Here is a 19,315-nt window from a genome sequence, read left to right on the forward strand (position 1 = left end):
GAAACCCATCAAGTGCCTAGTGTCCTGCCATCTCAGAGTCAATACCTCTGTGTGTTCCCATAACATGTTGTTCATGCCTCTACGGTAACATTCATGTCCTCCTGCTTCTTTGAGTATGTTATAGCCTCCTGTTCCCAAATTAAAAACTCCTAGGAGCAGGAATAGTGTTTTATACATCTCCTCGCTACACCAAAAACAGGACTCTGCATAGAGTAGTTGTTAAATCAGTGTTTGTTAAATGCATGCATGCATGCATGCATGAATGAATGAAGGTATACTCAGGCTGCTGGATGCACTTGCTGGTAATAAAAACAGAGTTTTTAAATGAGGATTACCTTATATTTGACCTTTGAAGTTAGAGGTGATTAAAAGTTCAGCAATTTAAGAAAAAAATACATATTTTCTGACTGAGAGCTAAGCCTGATAATGCATCCGGCTGTGTGGACCCACACAGAACCGAGTAGTGAAGGGATGGCTGTCACAGACCACCACTTAAAGCTGTTGAGAACCAAAGCTTTAAGGAAAATTACATTCGTTGCTGATAAATTCCACTTTAGAATCTCTGCTCCAAGCCACCCTCTATGATTAGGAAACAAAGATACTTACGATCAAAGACCAGCTGCCAATTTAGTTTCTGCTGACTCCCAAAGGCAGTTGTGAGTAATCTGCCTTTTCTGGTTCCATTTATATAATAAATTCCCAGGTCCTAACAACGAAAGCCAGCCCTTGCAAGTGTTCTGAAAGACAGACTTATCAAAATGTGACCACTAATGGCAAAACAATCAAACAAAAATCCACAGTCCATGCGTAGGGTTGAAATCAGGAATTTCTTTTTTATTGGCTACTACATATCCTAGTAAGTTTCTGACAGAAGCAGAGATAGAGAGTGGACACAGATTCCTTCCTGGGAACGTCTCCCTGCTTGCGCTCATCCTGACTACAGCAATACCACCTTGCTTCACAAAGAGCACCACGTCATCTGTGCTAACAACAGGGTAAGTGAGAGTGTTGTTCCCAAGGAAGCAAAACATACACAAACAGGTCCCACACCGAGTGTCCCGGCTGAGTGCAGATAAAGGCTGCTAGAGCTGCAGTATCCTTCTCCTGGGCAAAGAAAGCCAGTTGTGACCTTCTAGTTTCTCACAGGGGTCCCACCCTCCCTTCCCTCTTATCAAGCCCTTAACTACCACCAATAAGGTCTTCTTCCAACAAGTACTCTATTTTTCCAGCATTTCATCATCTCCTTCTACAGCCACTGCTATTAAGATCCTGAACTGTGTCCAAATGATTACTTTAAACTTGGCCCTTACTGGGAGATAAGAGAGTGGAGAGAAAGTCAGAGAGACAGCAGATATGGTGGTATTTTGTCTTCGAGGGAGGAATTAATATAAACCCCTGTATCACCCTCCATGATGTCGTCAAGGGAGGGCTGCTGAAATGGGAGGCATTCATCTGCTGAGTCCTGCCAAGAAACTGCTTCCCACCTGTGCCCTGAATGGCTGAATCTGAAGGAATGCAGCCAGCTTAAGAGCTAAAATAATATTTACAAAATAAGAGAGGAAAACACCCTTTGATATGTTTCATTGAAAGTGTGCCATGGTGATCTGCAGAATGCTTCCAAAGATGTGAGGGAAGGTGGCACGGGGACTCCCAAGAGGTCAGAAGGTGGGGGAGTGGGCCCTCCGGTGGCTAGCAGCCATGAGGTGCGCCCTTAGGAGTTGCACAGCCTTCCCCCCTGGGACACCTGACCCAGGATGAAAAGCTAGGTCCTCCACCACGCCGAGGAGGACAGTCTTCCTTGGTCTGCCCAGCAGCACTCGTGGCTTGGGGTAAGCTTAATTCCGGTGCTGCGCTCTGTGCATGAGTTCAGAACCTTTCTCACCTAATGCCAGCGATGTGCAGACGCCGTGATGGACATGTTCCCGGCCTACTTACTCTTTCTCAAAAGGTGAGGTTCCTTTGTGTGATAGAATATAGATACCAAATGATAGTGCAGCTTTAACAGGCAATTGAACACCCTGTTGCATTTGGAGGAATTGACCCAAACCTAAGAAAACAGATTTTTTTGTTCTCTTCCCTCCCCCCACCCACCACCAGCAAATTATCGTGTGTGTGTGTGTGTGTGTGTGTGTGTGTTTCAAAGTCATAAAAGGCACAAAAAGGTAGCAAGAAGGCATGGGTGAAGTGTCTCCCGCCAAGCGCTCTCTTTTGGCCCTGGTGACTGATCTTTCCTCCATTCAAGTGATGACGGTGGGGCCCCTCCGGCCAGTTCTCTCATGAATCTGGGATATTTTCAGCGCGATGGCAATAAGAGGACTCAGCACAGCCTGGAAAAGGAAGGGAAAAGTCTGTGAACAACTCACATCAGTCACAGGAGGGCCACTGGGATTGGTTTCTGTTGCAGGCATCTGGATTCAACTCCAATTTGCAGCTGAAAGGCAGAGTTACTGCTGGTGGGACACCTGTTCCCTAGACCCTGGTTCCTCATCCATAAAAGGAGAGAGAAATGGGTAGGGTGGGGTGGGGGGTGGTTAGGGGAGGAGATGGTCTCCGGAGGTTGTCCAGCTCCCCCAAAACACTGATCTCAGATAGGAATCTAGCAGCCCGGCTGCCAGAGCATCGGGGCATTTCATGAACAGAGCTTTATGAACTAAGGAAGTCCAGAGAACCCCACAGGCTTCCTCTGCTACTCTACCCCCACAGCATGTACACCCCACCCACACATGTATGTGCACAAGAACTTAAGGAAACACACTCATTCTCCAGCCTAGGACCAGAGGCCTGCAGAACTTACTATCTTGACTTTCAGAGAAAACAGACCAACCCATTGGCTAATGCTCAGAAATATCTACTCATTTCTTCCCATCAAATAACATGGTGACTCATGAGACACATTAGTGTCCTCCAGAAGGAGGGCAGTTTAGAGGCCTAAGGAGTAGATTCTCAAAAAGGCAAAGGACATGGAAAGAATAATTTCTTGCCCTCCAGTTGCTTCTCATTTCATGAGAGTAAATCATTGTTTTCCAAAGTGTGGAACACATACACATATAAATTAATGATACAGGAGATTATTTTAGATGGTTCATGGACCTGGCATTACCTACAAAAGAATGAGAAAGTCACCCCATTTTCCATTCTTCTTCCACCCTCCTAATTTCATCAAGGAGAAACTCTGTTGGTGGCCAATCTTTAACACATGAACCAACACAGAGCATGCCACAGGCAAGCATCACCTAGCTAGAAGGTAATATCATTGTATATCTTATTGAATTCATTTTTGTCGTGAGCTTTTATTTATCAAGGGATATCAGGGTTTTTTTTTTCATGTACGTGCACACTTTCTATAATAAATAAATAGATTTAAGTGAAAACAATGGAAGTCCATTTAAAGACAAGGATACTGATGGAAGAGAAGTTTGGGAAATATAGCATAAGGGAAGAAACAAAGATATCATGTTGAGGAAAAGAAAGCCTGTTATTTTTGGAAGGGAGGGCAGGAGTGGAGTGTAGATACACGGCAGTCCTGAGTAATAATAAGTGAGCAAGCCTTGTTTGGAGAGATAGAAACGCCAGTGCAAAGTGTACGGATTTAACTCATTAGGCAAGGAGAGATGCTGGGGTTTTCAGAGTTAAAAGGTGACACTGTGAGACTTGTGCTTTGGATAGATTGTTCTAGAGGCAAGCCCAGTAGTTTCACACATTAATGGCTAAATGTATGAAATCATCTTACTCTATGAAGATGACTAGATGGAGGAACTTGAATATAATCTTGGAAGCTAGAAGGGAGATAAGAATCTTGAGCCATTTCATTACAAGTGCACAAGCAAACTGTATTTCCCTCTGGTTCTGCATCCATGAACAGTATATACAGAAACAGAAAGTTTTATTTTCTTTTAATAACCCTCCTGATGCCCAGAAAAATTTCCTATACACATTTTGCAAGGCCATATTCCATGTGATGCCTACATAGGGGCATCTGGATTCTTTAGGAGCCAAGCACCCATTGGGTGTGGAAATCAGATTATTGGCTTTCGTTCCCCATCCTCTCTTCTCTTCACCGCCCCTGCCCCAGCTTTTGGGGGAGCTATATAACTCTTCATTAACATCTATAAAAGAGGTTAAATGAGGATGGAGAATGAGAATGAAGTTAAAAACCAATCACTTTAACTGAAGTTCTGGAGGGCAAATAAAAAGATGAACTTTATCCCATCTATTTAAGAAAATGCAATGAAATTGAATTTGAAACTTCAAGAACTGAAAATTAAGACACAATTTGTTTCACATCATTGTGTGTTTCAAGATCAAAGACTTTAAGTGGCGGTATCCATTGGCAAGAGGGTAAGGAAGCACAGTTTTATTTTTTTATTTTTTTTATTTAAAAAAATTTTTTTTAAATTTTTATTTATTTATGATAGTCAAAGAGAGAGAGAGAGAGAGAGAGAGAGAGAGAGAGAGAGAGGCAGAGACACAGGCAGAGGGAGAAGCAGGCTCCATGCACCGGGAGCCCGATGTGGGATTTGATCCCGGGTCTCCAGGATCGCGCCCTGGGCCAAAGGCAGGCGCCAAACCACTGCGCCACCCAGGGATCCCAGCACAGTTTTATTTTTTTAAAAGATTTTATTTATTTATTTATGAGAGAGAGAGAGAGAGAGAGAGAGAGAGAGGCAGAGACACAGGCAGAGGGAGAAGCAGGCTCCATGCCAGGAGCTTAATGCGGGACTGGATCCCAGGACTTCAGAATCATGCCCTGGGCCAAAGGTAGGTGCTAAACCGCTGAGCCACCCAGGGATCCCCCTGGAAGCAGCATTTATTTATTTATTTATTTATTTATTTATTTATTTATGTATGTATGTATGTATGTATGTATGTATTTATTTATTTATTTATTTTTATTTATTTATTTTTTGGAAGCACAGTTTTAAACAATGTTGTAAACCCTGCAGAAGTTCTCTTAAAGGATTTCCACTGAACTTGGTAGATAAACCTCTGCTTTTCATTTCTTCTGTAAAACATCCTGATTGATGTCCACAGCACAGGAGCTGTCTGTGAACCAGTACATCACTTTCTAATACACTCACCTACTTTTGCCTCCAGCAGTTATGTGATTTCCAGGAGTCAGTTAAGTTTGTGCCTAAATGTTAACACCTGTTACACTAGTTATTCAGAATATGTAATTAAATGATACGTAAACCAATGAGATGTGAGTATACATAGGAAGAGTTCTTTCTATGGAAATTAAGTCGAATGTTCTGAAAATAATCTAGATAATGGCAATTAGCTAATCCTGGGAAATTAATGTGAGTGAGATACAGTGAAATATTGAGGAGGAATAAAAAAAATGTCTAGAAAATTCTTTCTTCAGATGACTTCCCAAATGTCTTTAAATTCCCACTCACTATAAAGACATTAAAGGTGAACATGACTGATGAAATATGAGTAGGAATCTATTCAAGAAAGACAATCACAGTACCAAATAGTGTGCTCATATTCAAAAAAGGTCTTGGGTCAATATTAAAAGACTGACAAATAAATATACATTTATATATGTTTTGTGCTGAAAATACAATGGTCAAAATAGGCACTTAGTTACCTCTTTTAACTCTTTCTGGATTCATGAATCAAGCACTTGTCCCTTGCCCTGATTATGTCAGAGAAAAAGGTTTGGGTGGGACTTACATCCATATGAGAAAGACTGAACATGGAACTTCTACTCTGAGCACAGAGCTCCAGGCCAACACAGCACAGAAGCTGTGGTGCCATCTGCCCTCCAGGGACCATGAGGGATTGAGAAGAAGGACATCATTGATGATCACCATGGAATGAACACTAGTGAGGTCTTTTCACCATTATCCAGCAACCCAGAAAGTCTTCAGATATTTGTTTGATCCTAAGGAGTTCTGGGACAGGTCCCTAAAAATGCCCAAGATTAAAATTTTCATCAGCCTTGTGGAATGGAAACTTCGAGTTAGAATTAAGTTAAGGATCATTAATCAATGTCTTTTTTTTTCTTGCCTGAGTATATAAAGTAAATACTAGAATATTTGCAAATGTATATAAACGCTAGAATAAGTGGTCATGCCACCAAGGGCAGGAATTTTGTTTAATTCAGGCCTTAGAAAGGTGCCTGCTACTTAGGAGGTATTCAATGGATATTGGTTGAATAAATGAATGCTATTTCAGCTTGGTAAAAAGAAGCTGAGGAGGCAGACAGAGACTTCTGTGACCAAGCATGCAGGGTGTGCTGGGCAAGTGGAAGGGTCACTGGATTTTTGCTGTCCTGTTTTTCTTTATAAATCACAGCTTTGGGGGCACCTGGGTGGTTCAGTGGTTGAGTGTCTGCCTTTGGCTCAGGTCATGATCCCAGGGTCCTGGGACTGAGTCCCACATTGGGCTCCCAACAGGGAGCCTGCTTCTCCCTCTGCCTATGTCTCTACCTCTCTCTCTGTGTGTCTCTCATGAATAAATAAATAAAATCTTAAAAAAAGAAATCATAGCTTTGAGTACACGTGAATCCCAGATGCTCCTTTCCTATCATTCACTATGCACCATGGAAAAAAGTGAGAGGAGATTAATTTCCCTGAAACAACTGGAAAGGCCCTCAGAATCCGGAGTGAGATGAGGAGCTAAAAATTAGAAACCCGTGGAGGTGAGCTTTCTGAGGTGGAACCGGAAGCACAGAGCTTGAGAAGCAGAGAGGAGCATGGGATGATCTAGTTTTGAGTTCTTCTTGTCACAGATGAGGAAACCGAAGCACCGAGAGTCATGATGAGCCCAGGACCACACGTATGCTTGGCAGCTGCGCTAAGAACACACTATCACCTCCTCTACTGCTCTTTCCATCCCACAATCCTGAACTCGAGGAATGCCAGGACAAACAGAGTGGATAAAAGGAGCCAAGGAGGAGAAATGACAGAACAGTGGGATTGTCACCGGGGGCACCAGGCAGGTCCCACCTCAGACAAGGGGTCAGACAGGACTGATTGGTCTGTACTGATCAAAAACAGAAGGACGGGAGGAAGGAGTGCATTCCTGGTTATGTGAATGTATTAGAAGTCCCAAGATGACTCTTCACGAATTAGGAGAATACACTAATAGAGACTTTAATCAATTAGGAATATAGCATCTTTTTTTCTAGGAAGTACTTGACCTAGTTTTTCTACACTCAAGAGTAGGAAACAGTGAGCACCCCTCTTGGGGAAAACTGAGTTGGCAACGTATCCATCTGGCACTGTGCCTCTGATGTCCTTCCTCTGTCTTGGAGAGTCGGGTGGATATTTGTTTTCATTTCAACTTAACAAGCCTAGCAGTCTGAATGAAGAGTGAATTGGAGCCTGCCTCTGTTTAAAATTTGGATACTTTGTTTATCATAGCTTTTAATTGTATGGATTTTGATTTTGATTTTATTATTTTTTTTAAAGATTCTATTCATGAGAGAGAGAGAGAGAGAGAGAGAGAGAGGGAGGCAGAGACACAGGCAGAGGGAGAAGCAGGCTCCATGCAGGGAGCCTGATGTGGGACTCGATCCCGGGACTCCAGGATCACGCCCTGGGCCGAAGGCGACACTAAACCGCTGCGCCACCCAGGCATCCCTGGATTTTGATTTTTTTAATGGCAATATTTGTTTTGATTGCTGAGGTTTTTTTTTGGTGCCTCATTAAATTTTGTACCTAGCTGACCTCACCCTAAGCCCTGTCCTGTATTAGGTTTTAACCTGTTCCTGCTCCCTGGAAGGACAGAAAGAGTTCTTCCTTTCACTTTTCCTCCCATCTCCTCATACTTTATGTTGCTGTGGTGGTGGTTTTGATGCATGTGCATGTAAATTAGGGCCATAAAAACAAACTCCTAACCAACTGAACTTCTTCCCCTAATGGGCAATAGACAAGAGAGGTGTAAATGATCTGAATGTCACAAGACTCAAAGTCAATAGTTAACTGATTTTTCTTTTTTTTTGAGAAAAACAAAACCCTAACTGGAAACACAAAACATAATCACTTATTAAGCCAGATTTGTCAGAATTCGTGGAGGGAGCCCAGGGCTGGGCTGGTCTTGAGGAAGGATGACCATTCGGACAATCAAGGAAGTAAGGGTGTGGGGAGGCGGGCATGGGGATAACAGCACTTATCCCAGTTCCTTGTTTGGGGCAGGTAATACAAGCCAAGAGAATGCAGATCATTCACCAATGGAAGACATGAATCTCCTAGTATCAATAAAATAGGAATTTATAACAAATGCCACTTTCTTTAGACTCTTAGGGGCAGCTGGCATCAACACCCTCACAGAATGGGCTGACCTCCTCTAATGATTTCACTCCAACATTTGGTTTTAGTCCCTGTGCTATTTGCTTAGTTTAAGGCAATGGTTCTTGAACTTGAGTGTGCATCAGAATCACTTGGAGGGTCTGTGAAAACCCAGACTGCTGGTCCCCTCCTCAAGTTCCTGATCCAAGAGGTCTGAGGTCGGGGCCCCAAAATGTGCATTTCTAACAAGTTGCAGGTGATGCTGTGTTGGGGGTATTGGGAACACACTTCGCAAACCCTGCTCTAAGGTGTGCTGATTCTTGTACCTGTCAAGCCCTTTGCTCCAGCTCAAGGCTTGGCTTTCTTGCTTGCATCACACACCCCCTTGCCCCTGCTGACTGGACCAGAAGTGGGTTCCTGACCTTCAGGCAGCCATCAAAGTCTGGCCAGCAACCTGCCAGACAGCCTGGGACAAAACCTGAACCAGCTGATCAGATTCTTTCCCTCAGGGATTAAACTGATAGGTAATGAAAGAACGAGCCAGTTAGCAGTGGGAAATTAACCACAAGGTTATAATTAATTAACCATGAGGGTATAAGGGGCCATGGTAATCCAGGGGTTGTAAAAAAGATCACAAAAAGTTACAAGAAACTATGAAAAATAAAAAATAAAGAGACCAGAGGGAAATAATAAAGAGTTGGTAGAGAGAAAAGAATGATGTGAATCCCAATAATCTCTCAAGTAACTATTCACTTACTCCTGCCAGGGGGCCTGACTCTATAACTCTATAACTCTGCTCAAGGTCTGGTCTCTAGGACCTGGCCCTAAGATAGGACCCTCCCTTGGATTTCTTGAGCTAACCCCAGTCTCTTTGTGCTCTAAAATAAATCAAAATTTTAAAACAAATCAACACAAAATTACGTTAATCCAATAAACTTCCCCCAAATGATGTTTTTCTTGGACCATTTTGAGGGACTATGGCTCAGCTTTTACCATCAGTGAGAAAAAGCTTCTTTCCTTATGAAACAAAACTTCTTGTGAACTAAAATTAATTTCCTCACCAACTCAGCTCACAGCTGCACCAGCACATCCCACTAATCTCTCCAATGGCTGGGCCAGAAGTGCTCTTTGGTGAGTCTTTCTGTCTCTCCCCCACATTCAAGCAGTGGCCAAACCCATCGGTCATATTTCCACAGTGGCTCCCCATCCATTCACTGCTCCTCTTCTCGTTGCTCCCTCCTTAACACAGTCACCTGCCATCTCTGACTAGCAGGAGACTCCTACCTGTTCCCAGTCTCACCACACTAAGCTTTTCAGACCAGACTCATTCATCTGGTGCCCTGATGTAAAAGTCTCAGAATTGGGATGCCTGGGTGGCTTGGTGGTTGAGTGTCTGCCTTTGGCTCAGCACATAATCCTGGGGTCCCGATATTGAGTCCCACATCAGGCTCCCTGCATGGAGCCTGCTTCTCCCTCTGCCTGTGTCTCTGCCTCTCTCTGTGTGTCTCTCATGAATAAATAAAATCTTAAAAAAAAAAGTCTCAGAAGATCCCTCCAAGGCTATTCTCAGGCCCTCTTGGCATGGCTGTCAGACTCTTGATGGCTGGGTCTCACTCTCTGTGGTGGGCAAAATAACAGCCCCCCAAGATGTCAGGCCTTAGTTCCTGGAGTCTATAAATGTGACCTTTGAGGGAAAAGAAAAGGTTCTTCGCAGATGTGATTAAGTTAAAGATTTTTTTTTTTTAATTTATGATAGTCAGAGAGAGAGAGAGAGAGGCAGAGACATAGGCAGAGGGAGAAGCAGGCTCCATGAACCGGGAGCCCGACGTGGGATTCGATCCCGGGTCTCCAGGATCGCGCCCTGGGCCAAAGGCAGGCACCAAACCGCTGCGCCACCCAGGGATCCCCAAGTTAAAGATCTTGAGATGAGATTTTCCTGGATTCTCCAGCTGGACCCTAAGTGCAATCACAGCTGTCCTCTTAAGAGAGTGCAAAATCACATACCCACACACAGAGGATCAGAGAGAAGAGGAGCCAGAGGTGGGAGTAATGCAACCACAAACCAGACAGTGTCAGCAGCTGCCAGAAGATGGAAGAGGCAAGAAGGTGTTCTCTCCTAGGGCCTTCAGAGGGAGTGTGGCTTGCCAGCACCGGGATTTCAGAACGCTAGCCCCCCAAACCAAGAGAGAGCCATTGCTACTATTGGAAGCCACCTGGTCTGTGGGACTGTTAGAGAAGCCACAGGAAATGATGACGCCCTTCCCTCCCTCCTGAATCTGCTCTCTGCTCCTGTCTCACACTGTTGCTGCACCCCTGAAACTGCGACCCCTTGGCCTGAGGCAGCCCACCTACCTCTCTTCTCCACTTGCACATGTGTTGTTCTATCAGTTTAGAACCATGTTGCAATCTCACCCATCTCTCGAGGCTTCCTTCCTGAGATCTTCTGACCATCTCACCTGCCCAGGTAGGCTCTTTCCAGTCTCCAGACACTCACTTGCTTCTTTGATGATTCCTTTTATCTTGATTTATAGGAATTTGTAGAGTTGTGTTTTCCCCTCTCTCTTCCTCTCCACACTTCCACTAAACTCTAAGCTACAAGAAGGCAAAGCTTTTCTTACATATGTCTGTTTCCTCCACAATATGTATTTTGCTCATAAGAGTTGCTGAAGAGGGATCCCTGGGTGGCGCAGCGGTTTGGCGCCTGCCTTTGGCCCAGGGCGCGATCCTGGAGACCAGGGATCGAATCCCACGTCGGGCTCCCGGTGCATGGAGCCTGCTTCTCCCTCTGCCTGTGTCTCTGCCTCTCTCTCTCTCTCTCTGTGTGTGTGACTATCATAAATAAATAAAAAATTTAAAAAAAAAAGAAATAAAAAAAAAAGAGTTGCTGAAGAAAATAGCGGGTTTGGGAAATTAGATAGTCAGGTGAGTTGTCCAGTGTTTAATGCAGTGAGTGATTACTGAGAAACCACCTCATGCTTTGTATCCCCTTCATTAGGAAGATTCACCAGGAAGAAATGAGACTGTCCATCTATCCCCCCACCTGCCTCCTCCTCAACCCAAAGATGAGCCCAGGCTTCATGTTTCTTAGGCTGGGAACCTATTTGGGAAGGGTTACTAGGTTCTTGGGGGATTCTAATTAGCACTAAGTACTAATGTAGAGCAAGGGCTGGGGTGAAGGCATCATCATCCAGAGTTGAAAGGAAAGGAAAGCTGTCCAATCCAGGGAACGGCCTCTGTATTCTGAAAATGGTGGGAACCTAAGTCTTGGATGCGGCAATGCTGAGGAGGGAGGGAGGCCTGTGGGCAGTGGCAAGGACCATCAAGGAAAAGAACCTGTGGCCCTGACCAGAGCAGTGCCCCATATAGATGGCAGGGACAACACATAGACGTGTTGCACAGAGCAGCAGAGGTATGGCCAACCACACAAATCTGCATTCCCCCCAGGATAGCATGCACCTCTCCATGCCTCTGTCCCTCCTGTGTGGTCTTTGATGCTCAAGAAAGGGTAGGGAGCTCCAAATAGGCACTATGGAGCTTTCTGCCAACTCAGGCTGAGATGACCAACTTAAAGATAGCCTGATCCATGCAATACAGAAATGCAACATTTCTTATGCATCCCAGGAGTTATAGAGCAACCCATACCTGTCAGGATTATAAACTCGGAGTCATCCTCTGACTTTGTTTCCAATATGTCTGGGCATTGGAGACAGTATCTGATTACAGTGTCCTTCAAATCCTGAACATGCACACAACGAACAGAGAGAGTCAAGTCAAGGATCAGGACCTGTCTCCCTCAAGCCCACTTTATAAGGGCTCCTGCCCAAAGCAGTAAGGGGAGTGGAAACCCATCCTAAGCTCATCTCAGAAGATGGCAAGGGGTGGCATCTTCCTAGAATAAGGGGTGCCTGGTCTTCCCACAAAGATGCTGTCCACCAGCTTCATCATCCTGCCCATTCCCCGGACACTTTTTCCAGTTCTCACAAGGGTGCCCTATAGACTAGATGCCACCCAGGTTACCATAAACCAGATTTTAGGTAAGAAGGATGACTGACTATTTTAAACGCATTTGGGAAGCATCTAGAATAGGAATTATTACTGAAAACAAAGTCAAATACTTTTTTGCTAATAAAAATTAAGTGAAAATGCTAAACGCTGCAGGATTCTGCTCTTTATTATAATCCATACAACCACAGCCTTGACTTTTAAGTCCCTTTTCATGTGACACATATACCTGTCTTGACCTACAATATAACTAAAATTAGACAAAATGGAGACTATGAAAAATGACCACATAAATCTGAATTTTGAGCCTGCACTGAGGGAGCCATCCATCTTGTCACTATCAGAAGCCCGGCCTCCAGAAAAGCTCTCTTCTGAGGGGTGGAGAGCCATCCCAAGATATAAGCTGATGAAACGCTTCCAAAGAAGTTCAATCAAAACAAAAACTACACCCAAAAACTTTGGGATGTCAGTGACAAGCCTATTAAAAACCACACTGACCAGACAGGCCAGGCCCAGTTCTCCACCACCCTCCCCACTCCTGCCATTGACCAGGGACTTTAGGAGGTGAAAGGCAGCCCCTAGATTGCAAATGCAAGATAGAACAGAAGTGTCATGAAGCCAATTTTCCTATTTGTTCAAATGTGAGCTCCTTTTGGGTCCACACTCAAAAATATCCTGGAGAGATGGGGAAGGGGACAGAGCAACTCCACTGGCCAGCACCTGCGGGCACCACTGATGGGCACTGGGCAGAGTCCCAGTGCCCTGTCATTGTCCTGTGGTGCAAACACAGACCAACCTGCAAGATGCGACAGCTTACTTTCATAGAACTGCCCCCTGGTCACTCTTTCCCTCCTCCTCTTCCCTCTCCTGTCCCTTTCTGGCCTTCCTTTTGTTGACAAAAACATTGTAACAGGATGGGCAATGACTAGCTGGTTCAGATCACCATAATTTCCGCTCACCCTCCTCAAATGTCCCTACTGTGTCTTCCACATTTCTCTTCATGGGTAGATTCACAGCAAACTTCAGAGGTTTCCTTGATGTGGAACACATCTGCCAATTCAGAGGGAAAGTATGGTCACCCACCCCGCTACCACCACTCACAGAATTGTTAGCAGAAATACAACTGCACAATTGAAAGCAGAGGCTACAAAAAAGGACCACTGTCCAGGTGGTGTAGCTCAAAGGACTCTCCTTGAAAACATTGACCTCCTCTCTTTTTCCCTCTGTTCCAACCACTTCTAAAAGCCATGGTCTAGGGAATCAGTTACTTTTTAAAAACATGTTTCCTAGAGTTGGAAAAATAATGATATGCAGCTTGGCTTTCTGCATGTGGATCCCAGGAAACCTTGCTTCTTAGAAACAGGTTAAAGGGATCCCTGGGTGGCGCAGCGGTTTGGCGCCTGCCTTTGGCCTGGGGCGCGATCCTGGAGACCCGGGATCGAGTCCCACGTCGGGCTCCCGGTGCATGGAGCCTGCTTCTCCCTCTGCCTGTGTCTCTGCCTCTCTCTCTCTCTCTCTCTCACTGTGTGCCTATCATAAATAAATAAAAAAAATAAATTATTAAAAAAAAAAAAAAGAAACAGGTTAAAAACTTCAAAAGAACAATAGCCAAAACTGTGGAAGGAGCCTCGGTGTCCATCGAAAGATGAATGGATAAAGGAGATGTGGTTTATGTATACAATGGAATATTACTCAGCAATTAGAAATGACAAATACCCACCATTTGCTTTGACGAGGATGGAACTGGAGGGTATTATGCTGAGTGAAGTAAGTCAATCGGAGAAGGACAAACATTATATGGTCTCATTCATTTGGGGAATATAAATAATAGTGAAAGGGAATAGAAGGGAAGGGAGAAGAAATGTGTGGGAAATATCAGAAAGGGAGACAGAACATAAAGACTCCTAACTCTGGGAAACGAACTAGGGGTGGTGGAAGGGGAGGAGGGCGGGGGGTGGGGGTGAATGGGTGACGGGCACTGAGGGGGGCACTTGACGGGATGAGCACTGGGTGTTATTCTGTATGTTGGCAAATTGAACACCAATAAAAAATAAATTTATTATTAAAAAAATAATAAGATTTGAAAAAAAAAAAGCTCCAAAAGAAATTTCCGAAAGAGTGGTCAGAAGATTGCTACCCTAAGGTTGAGGGAAGAATCAGAAGGATGTGACTGCAAGCTCCTGTCATGGTGATGCCATTTCGGTGAATCTGGGGGAGCAGTCAGGGAGGGGATAGTCCTGACAAGCTCCCAGAGTGATTCTGATGCAGTTCAGGTCTGAGAATCACACTTGCAAAGTACCATGCTACTTATTCTAGAAGCAGTGGTTCTAGAAGAGTAGTTACAAGCTTGGACTCTGAAGCTAAACTGCCAGGCCCTGTCCCTTGTGAGTTGTGTGAGCTTGGGTAAGCCACCTACCCTCCATGAGCCTTAATGCTCCCTACACAAAACAGGGGGACCTGACCTCATAGAACCCCTGCGAGGATGAAATGAGCTAACGAACAGGAAACATTCACAACATGCATGGCACACAGTGGGGGTGGGGGTGTGCAAGCACAGCTGTTATCCTACAAACCAGGAACTTAATGGAATTAACACTGAAGCACCTTCAATGCCTCTCACAAGGCTATATTGGGGTATGCAAAGTGGAGATCCACGGCTACCCAATCTACTCTGTCATAGCCTATTTTTGCTGGCACAGAATTTATTTATGTATTTTAAGGATTTTATGTATTTATTCATGAGAGACACAGAGAGAGAGAGGCCAGACACAGGTAGAGGGAGAAGCAGGCTCCATGCAGGGAGCCCGACATGGGACTTGATCCCGTGTCTCTAGGATCACACCCCGGGCTGAAGGTGGAGCTAAACCACTGAGCCACTGGGGTCAGCAGTGGCACAGAATTTATATATATATATATATATATATATATATATATAGATAGATAGATAGATAGATAGATAGATAGGATAGATAATTTTATTAAAAAATATGAATTGAATGCCTTTAGATGGCACGTCAGTTCTAATCAACAACTTCTGTTTTTGTTTTTATTTTTTAAGATTTTATTTATTTGAGAGAGAGACAGAGACAGAGAAAGCACAAGCAGGGGGAGGGACAGAGGGAGATAGAGAAGGAGACTTCCTGCTGAGCAGGGAGTCTGATGTGGGGTTCAATCCCAGGACCCTGAGATCATGACCTGAACTGAAGGCAGACACTTTGAGCTATCCAGGTACCCCAACTTCCCTCTGTTTTATGACTGGCTGTCCATTCACCTTGGTGAATGATTTGCCTGTCATTTGAATTTCTGACTCTAGGGTTCTTCTTTGCCATGGGGTGCATGCTCTGCAGTCATCTATGTTTTGTCACAGGAAGCTGGCTGCTATAAGTGATGTGGTGGGTGGTTGGTAGGTGTGTAGGTGTGAGGGGGAGGCACACCCACAAGGCTGCTTCTGAGCCTGGCTTTTGTTCCGGAGTGTGTCTTTACATGGAGAAGAGACCTATGGGTGTATTACCTATGGGTGCAAAAAAAATTACTTTTTCTGCAGAAAGCTTCCAACTGTGCTTCAAGGTACACTCCACCCAGATCTTACACCCTCTCCACCCTGCGTTTTATGGCTATACAACCTAGGGCCCAATATGGAACCTCTACCAGGACTATGAGAGTCTCCCTGAAAACCAGTGATTCCTAGGGAAAGGCAGTCATGGGTTTTTCCTCAAGGTGCACTTTAGGATCATAAAACCCCAGCCAGCTGGGAACCCCCCCTGGCCTCCCCACATCTCTTCAAATGTGTGGTGTTTGGTGGACTTTCAAATTTGGTTTATATAATAGAATCTGAACACATTCACCTACTGGTTCATATTCATCCAAACTAGCTCACATTTATATGCTTCAAAAAGCTTAGTTAACAAATATTTGGTTTCAAAGTCTTCACAGGTCTAGGCTCAGAAAAATTATTCAAAATAACAAATGTAAGTTCTCTTTCTTTCATGGCATTAATCAGACTTTGGTAGCCATTAATGGCACAAACTAGTTCCTAGCATTCTTCTCCTCCCTGACCAGAAGGCTGAGCTTCCAGGTCCTTCTATGGCCAGGTGGGGCCTTTTGACAATTTCCAGCTATTGGGTTAAAAGTAGAGAAGATGTGGTCACTTTCAGCCAAAGCTCTTCTGATTGGAGTAACCAGCAATGTTCCAGATGCCTGGACACTAGAGGACAAGCAACATGGAGGAGAGCATCCAACCAAGGTGTGGCGCATATATAATGTGAATAAGAAATGAACCTTAGGGTTTTAAGACACTGAGATTTTCAAGTTACTGGTTATCATGACATTATCTAGCCCATTCTGACTGATAAAAACACTAGTCACTAATACAAAGTGGGGAACACATTTCAAAAACAATTTCCAAATCAGAAGGTAGGAAGAAAAATAATATGCCTTGGAAACTCTATGCTGCTGAACCATCTTTAGCTTTTAGGTGTGAGGCCATCTTCATTATATCTGATATTCTGAAGCCAATTAGGATAAGAATGAGGTAGTGGTTTTAAACTATGACTGCAAATCCTTTGAAATTCTCTCCATTAATAGGTGGCAGGGTGGGGGGCAGGGGGCCTAGTCCCTCTTCCCTTGAAACTTTGGCAGCCTTGTTCAGCCAATAGAGTTTGCAGAAGGGCTAGTATGTGACTTCTGTGTGTGGGTCACAGAAGGCCCTGCAGCTTTCCCGTACTGCCAGGAGTAACCCTATGTACAAGAAGTCTGACTCTTGTGGCCAAAAGGTGAAGAAGCCTCTAAAAGATTCCAGATCCCAGATATCTGTGTCCCTCTCAATCCTTCTAACCTTCCCACGGAAGACCCCAGACATCACGGAGCAGGGGTAAGCATTCCACTGCCATGTCCAAATTCCTGACCTATAGGGACTGTGAATGGGCTGAAATCAGTGTTGTAGGGTGCTGCTAAGTTTGGAGGTCACTTGTTAAGCAATAATAGGTGACCAGAGCAAAAAGGGAACAGCCTAAACAGTGCTTCAGGCTGATTCGTTGCTTGACTATTCATTAAGTGGGGAAAGAAGCTCAGGTGTAAGTGAAAGGAGGCCCCACACAGCATGCGGGTTGGATGCATGAATATCAGGCTTGGGTTTAGTCCATCTCTGGCACTTACTAGACAAGGTTCTTTGTCTCTCTGTGCCTCCTTTTGGACATTGAGATGCTAATACCAATTCCTGATCCACAGGGTTGTTGTAAGTAACCATGGAAGAGGATACCACATGGCCCTCGGCAGCATCCTCAGCCCTGCCTTCACAGCTCTGTGAAGGGTGAGCCGTGAGACCTCGCCTGCAAAGTACGCAGCTTGTACATGGGAACATCAAATCCATGCCTGCTCTTGCTTCAGCAGTCTTGGAAGCCAGAAAATCTTATGTTTCCCGGCTGGGTTTAGGTCACAGGCAATAGAATTGGCTGGAGAGCCAGATGGAGAATTGAGTCAGTGGCTTTGCCTAAATCTTGGGAAGAGGATATGTCTCCTTTTGCCTGCATCTATATACAGTTTGTGTCTTGGGTTCTAAAGTTTTTATTCTTCTTCAGCAGTTTTTTTTTTTTTTTTGTAAGTAGGCTTCATGCCCAGCCTGGAGCCCCACACGGGGCTGAGGACCCTGAGATCATGACCTGAACTGAGATCAAGAGTTGGACATTTAGCCAACTGAGCCACCAAGGCACCCCTAAGAGATTTTTCATAGCTGGCACTGAGTACCCACTACGTGCCAACCACGACTCCAATTCAAGTTTTGAGTTAATTTTCTTTAAAGTCTATGAGGTAGGTGGTATGATCCCCATTTTACAGATGAGGAAACAGAGGCTCAGAGGCATTACATAACGTGCTCGAAGTCACAGAGCAGACAAGGGGCAGAGCTGAGATCTGAACCAAGTCAGTGCCTTGATTTTAACTGCATAGGTGTGCTGTATCTCACTACCCTAGACTGAGCTTCTCATTTTCAAAACAATTTGTCTTTATGCCTTTAAAGTTTTCTCTGTTACAGGTACACTATCTGAAAACTGCCTTTCTAAATCTTTTTTTTTAAGATTTTATTTATTTATTCATGAGAGACATACACAGAGAGAGGCAGAGACACAGGCAGAGGGAGAAGCAGGCTCCATGCAGGGAGCCTGATGAAGGATTCGATCCTGATCCCGACCTAAGCCAAAGGCAGACGCTCAACCACTGAGCCACCTTGGTGTCCCTGGAAACGGCCTTTTTAAAGAACAATGAAATATAACAGTCACAGGGAAGCACACACACAAATTATATGTAAAGCTAATGCTTGTATTTCTGGTGCCACAGCCTCTCTGAGCTCTAAGTGAATTCATCAAATTCACCATGCTTAGCGCACCTCCAAGATTTTTCTTTAGTTAAAGGACTCTCTCTGGATTCCTCTCTGCAAAATTTTTATCATGAATAGATGATTTAAAAGTGCATACTACAAATGCCTTCTGCTATTTTAATTTTTTCCTGCTTTCTCATTTTAATTGCCCTTGTGATAGCACTCTGTATTATTTCATTCCTTGGCATATAGCTAATTTTTAGATGTGTCCTGTGGCATGCATAAAATGTATGTGGTGATGCTGTTTGGTGTAGTATCTACATATGCCCATTAAGTCAAGTATGTAAACTATGCTGTCCAAATATTCTATAGTTTTACCAATTTTTTTAACCTGCTTGTTCAGTAATGGCTAAGAGGAGTGTTAAAAATATTCCAGAGTGATTGTAGATTTCTCTATTTCTTCTTATGGTTTTGTTAATTTTTTGCTTTGGATTTTAATATTGTAAGGTCTAACTGGGAGAATTAAATCTGGGTCATTATAACGAGTCCTTCTTTATCTTTATTTATTTATTTTTTTACGTTCTTTATCTTTAGCAATACTTTTGACCTTTATCGGGAACAAACAAAGCTAAGTTCTTGGTTATCATGCGTATATGCCTTATATTAAAGCACGGGGACAGGACCCATGGGCAGAAAGAGCTGCCCATTTGTATGTATCTTTTAACATATTTTTGAACTTTCAAATTTTCTATTTTTTTAAGATGCA

General features: G+C 44.0%; 1 protein-coding gene across 1 annotated transcript in view; it reads right to left on the minus strand.

The window, feature by feature from the left end:
* Positions 1–808: 808 nt before the first annotated feature.
* Positions 809–19,315, minus strand: part of PGM5 (phosphoglucomutase 5) — a 190,814-nt gene continuing 172,307 nt past the window's right edge. The window contains exon 11 of the mRNA XM_041743579.1: positions 809–2,327. Within this exon, the coding sequence (XP_041599513.1) occupies positions 2,238–2,327 (90 nt within the window). The 3' untranslated portion in view covers positions 809–2,237. The remainder of the gene's footprint in view (positions 2,328–19,315) is intronic.

Source organism: Vulpes lagopus, chromosome 2 (assembly GCF_018345385.1).
Source record: "Vulpes lagopus strain Blue_001 chromosome 2, ASM1834538v1, whole genome shotgun sequence".
Classification (NCBI taxonomy): domain Eukaryota; kingdom Metazoa; phylum Chordata; class Mammalia; order Carnivora; family Canidae; genus Vulpes; species Vulpes lagopus.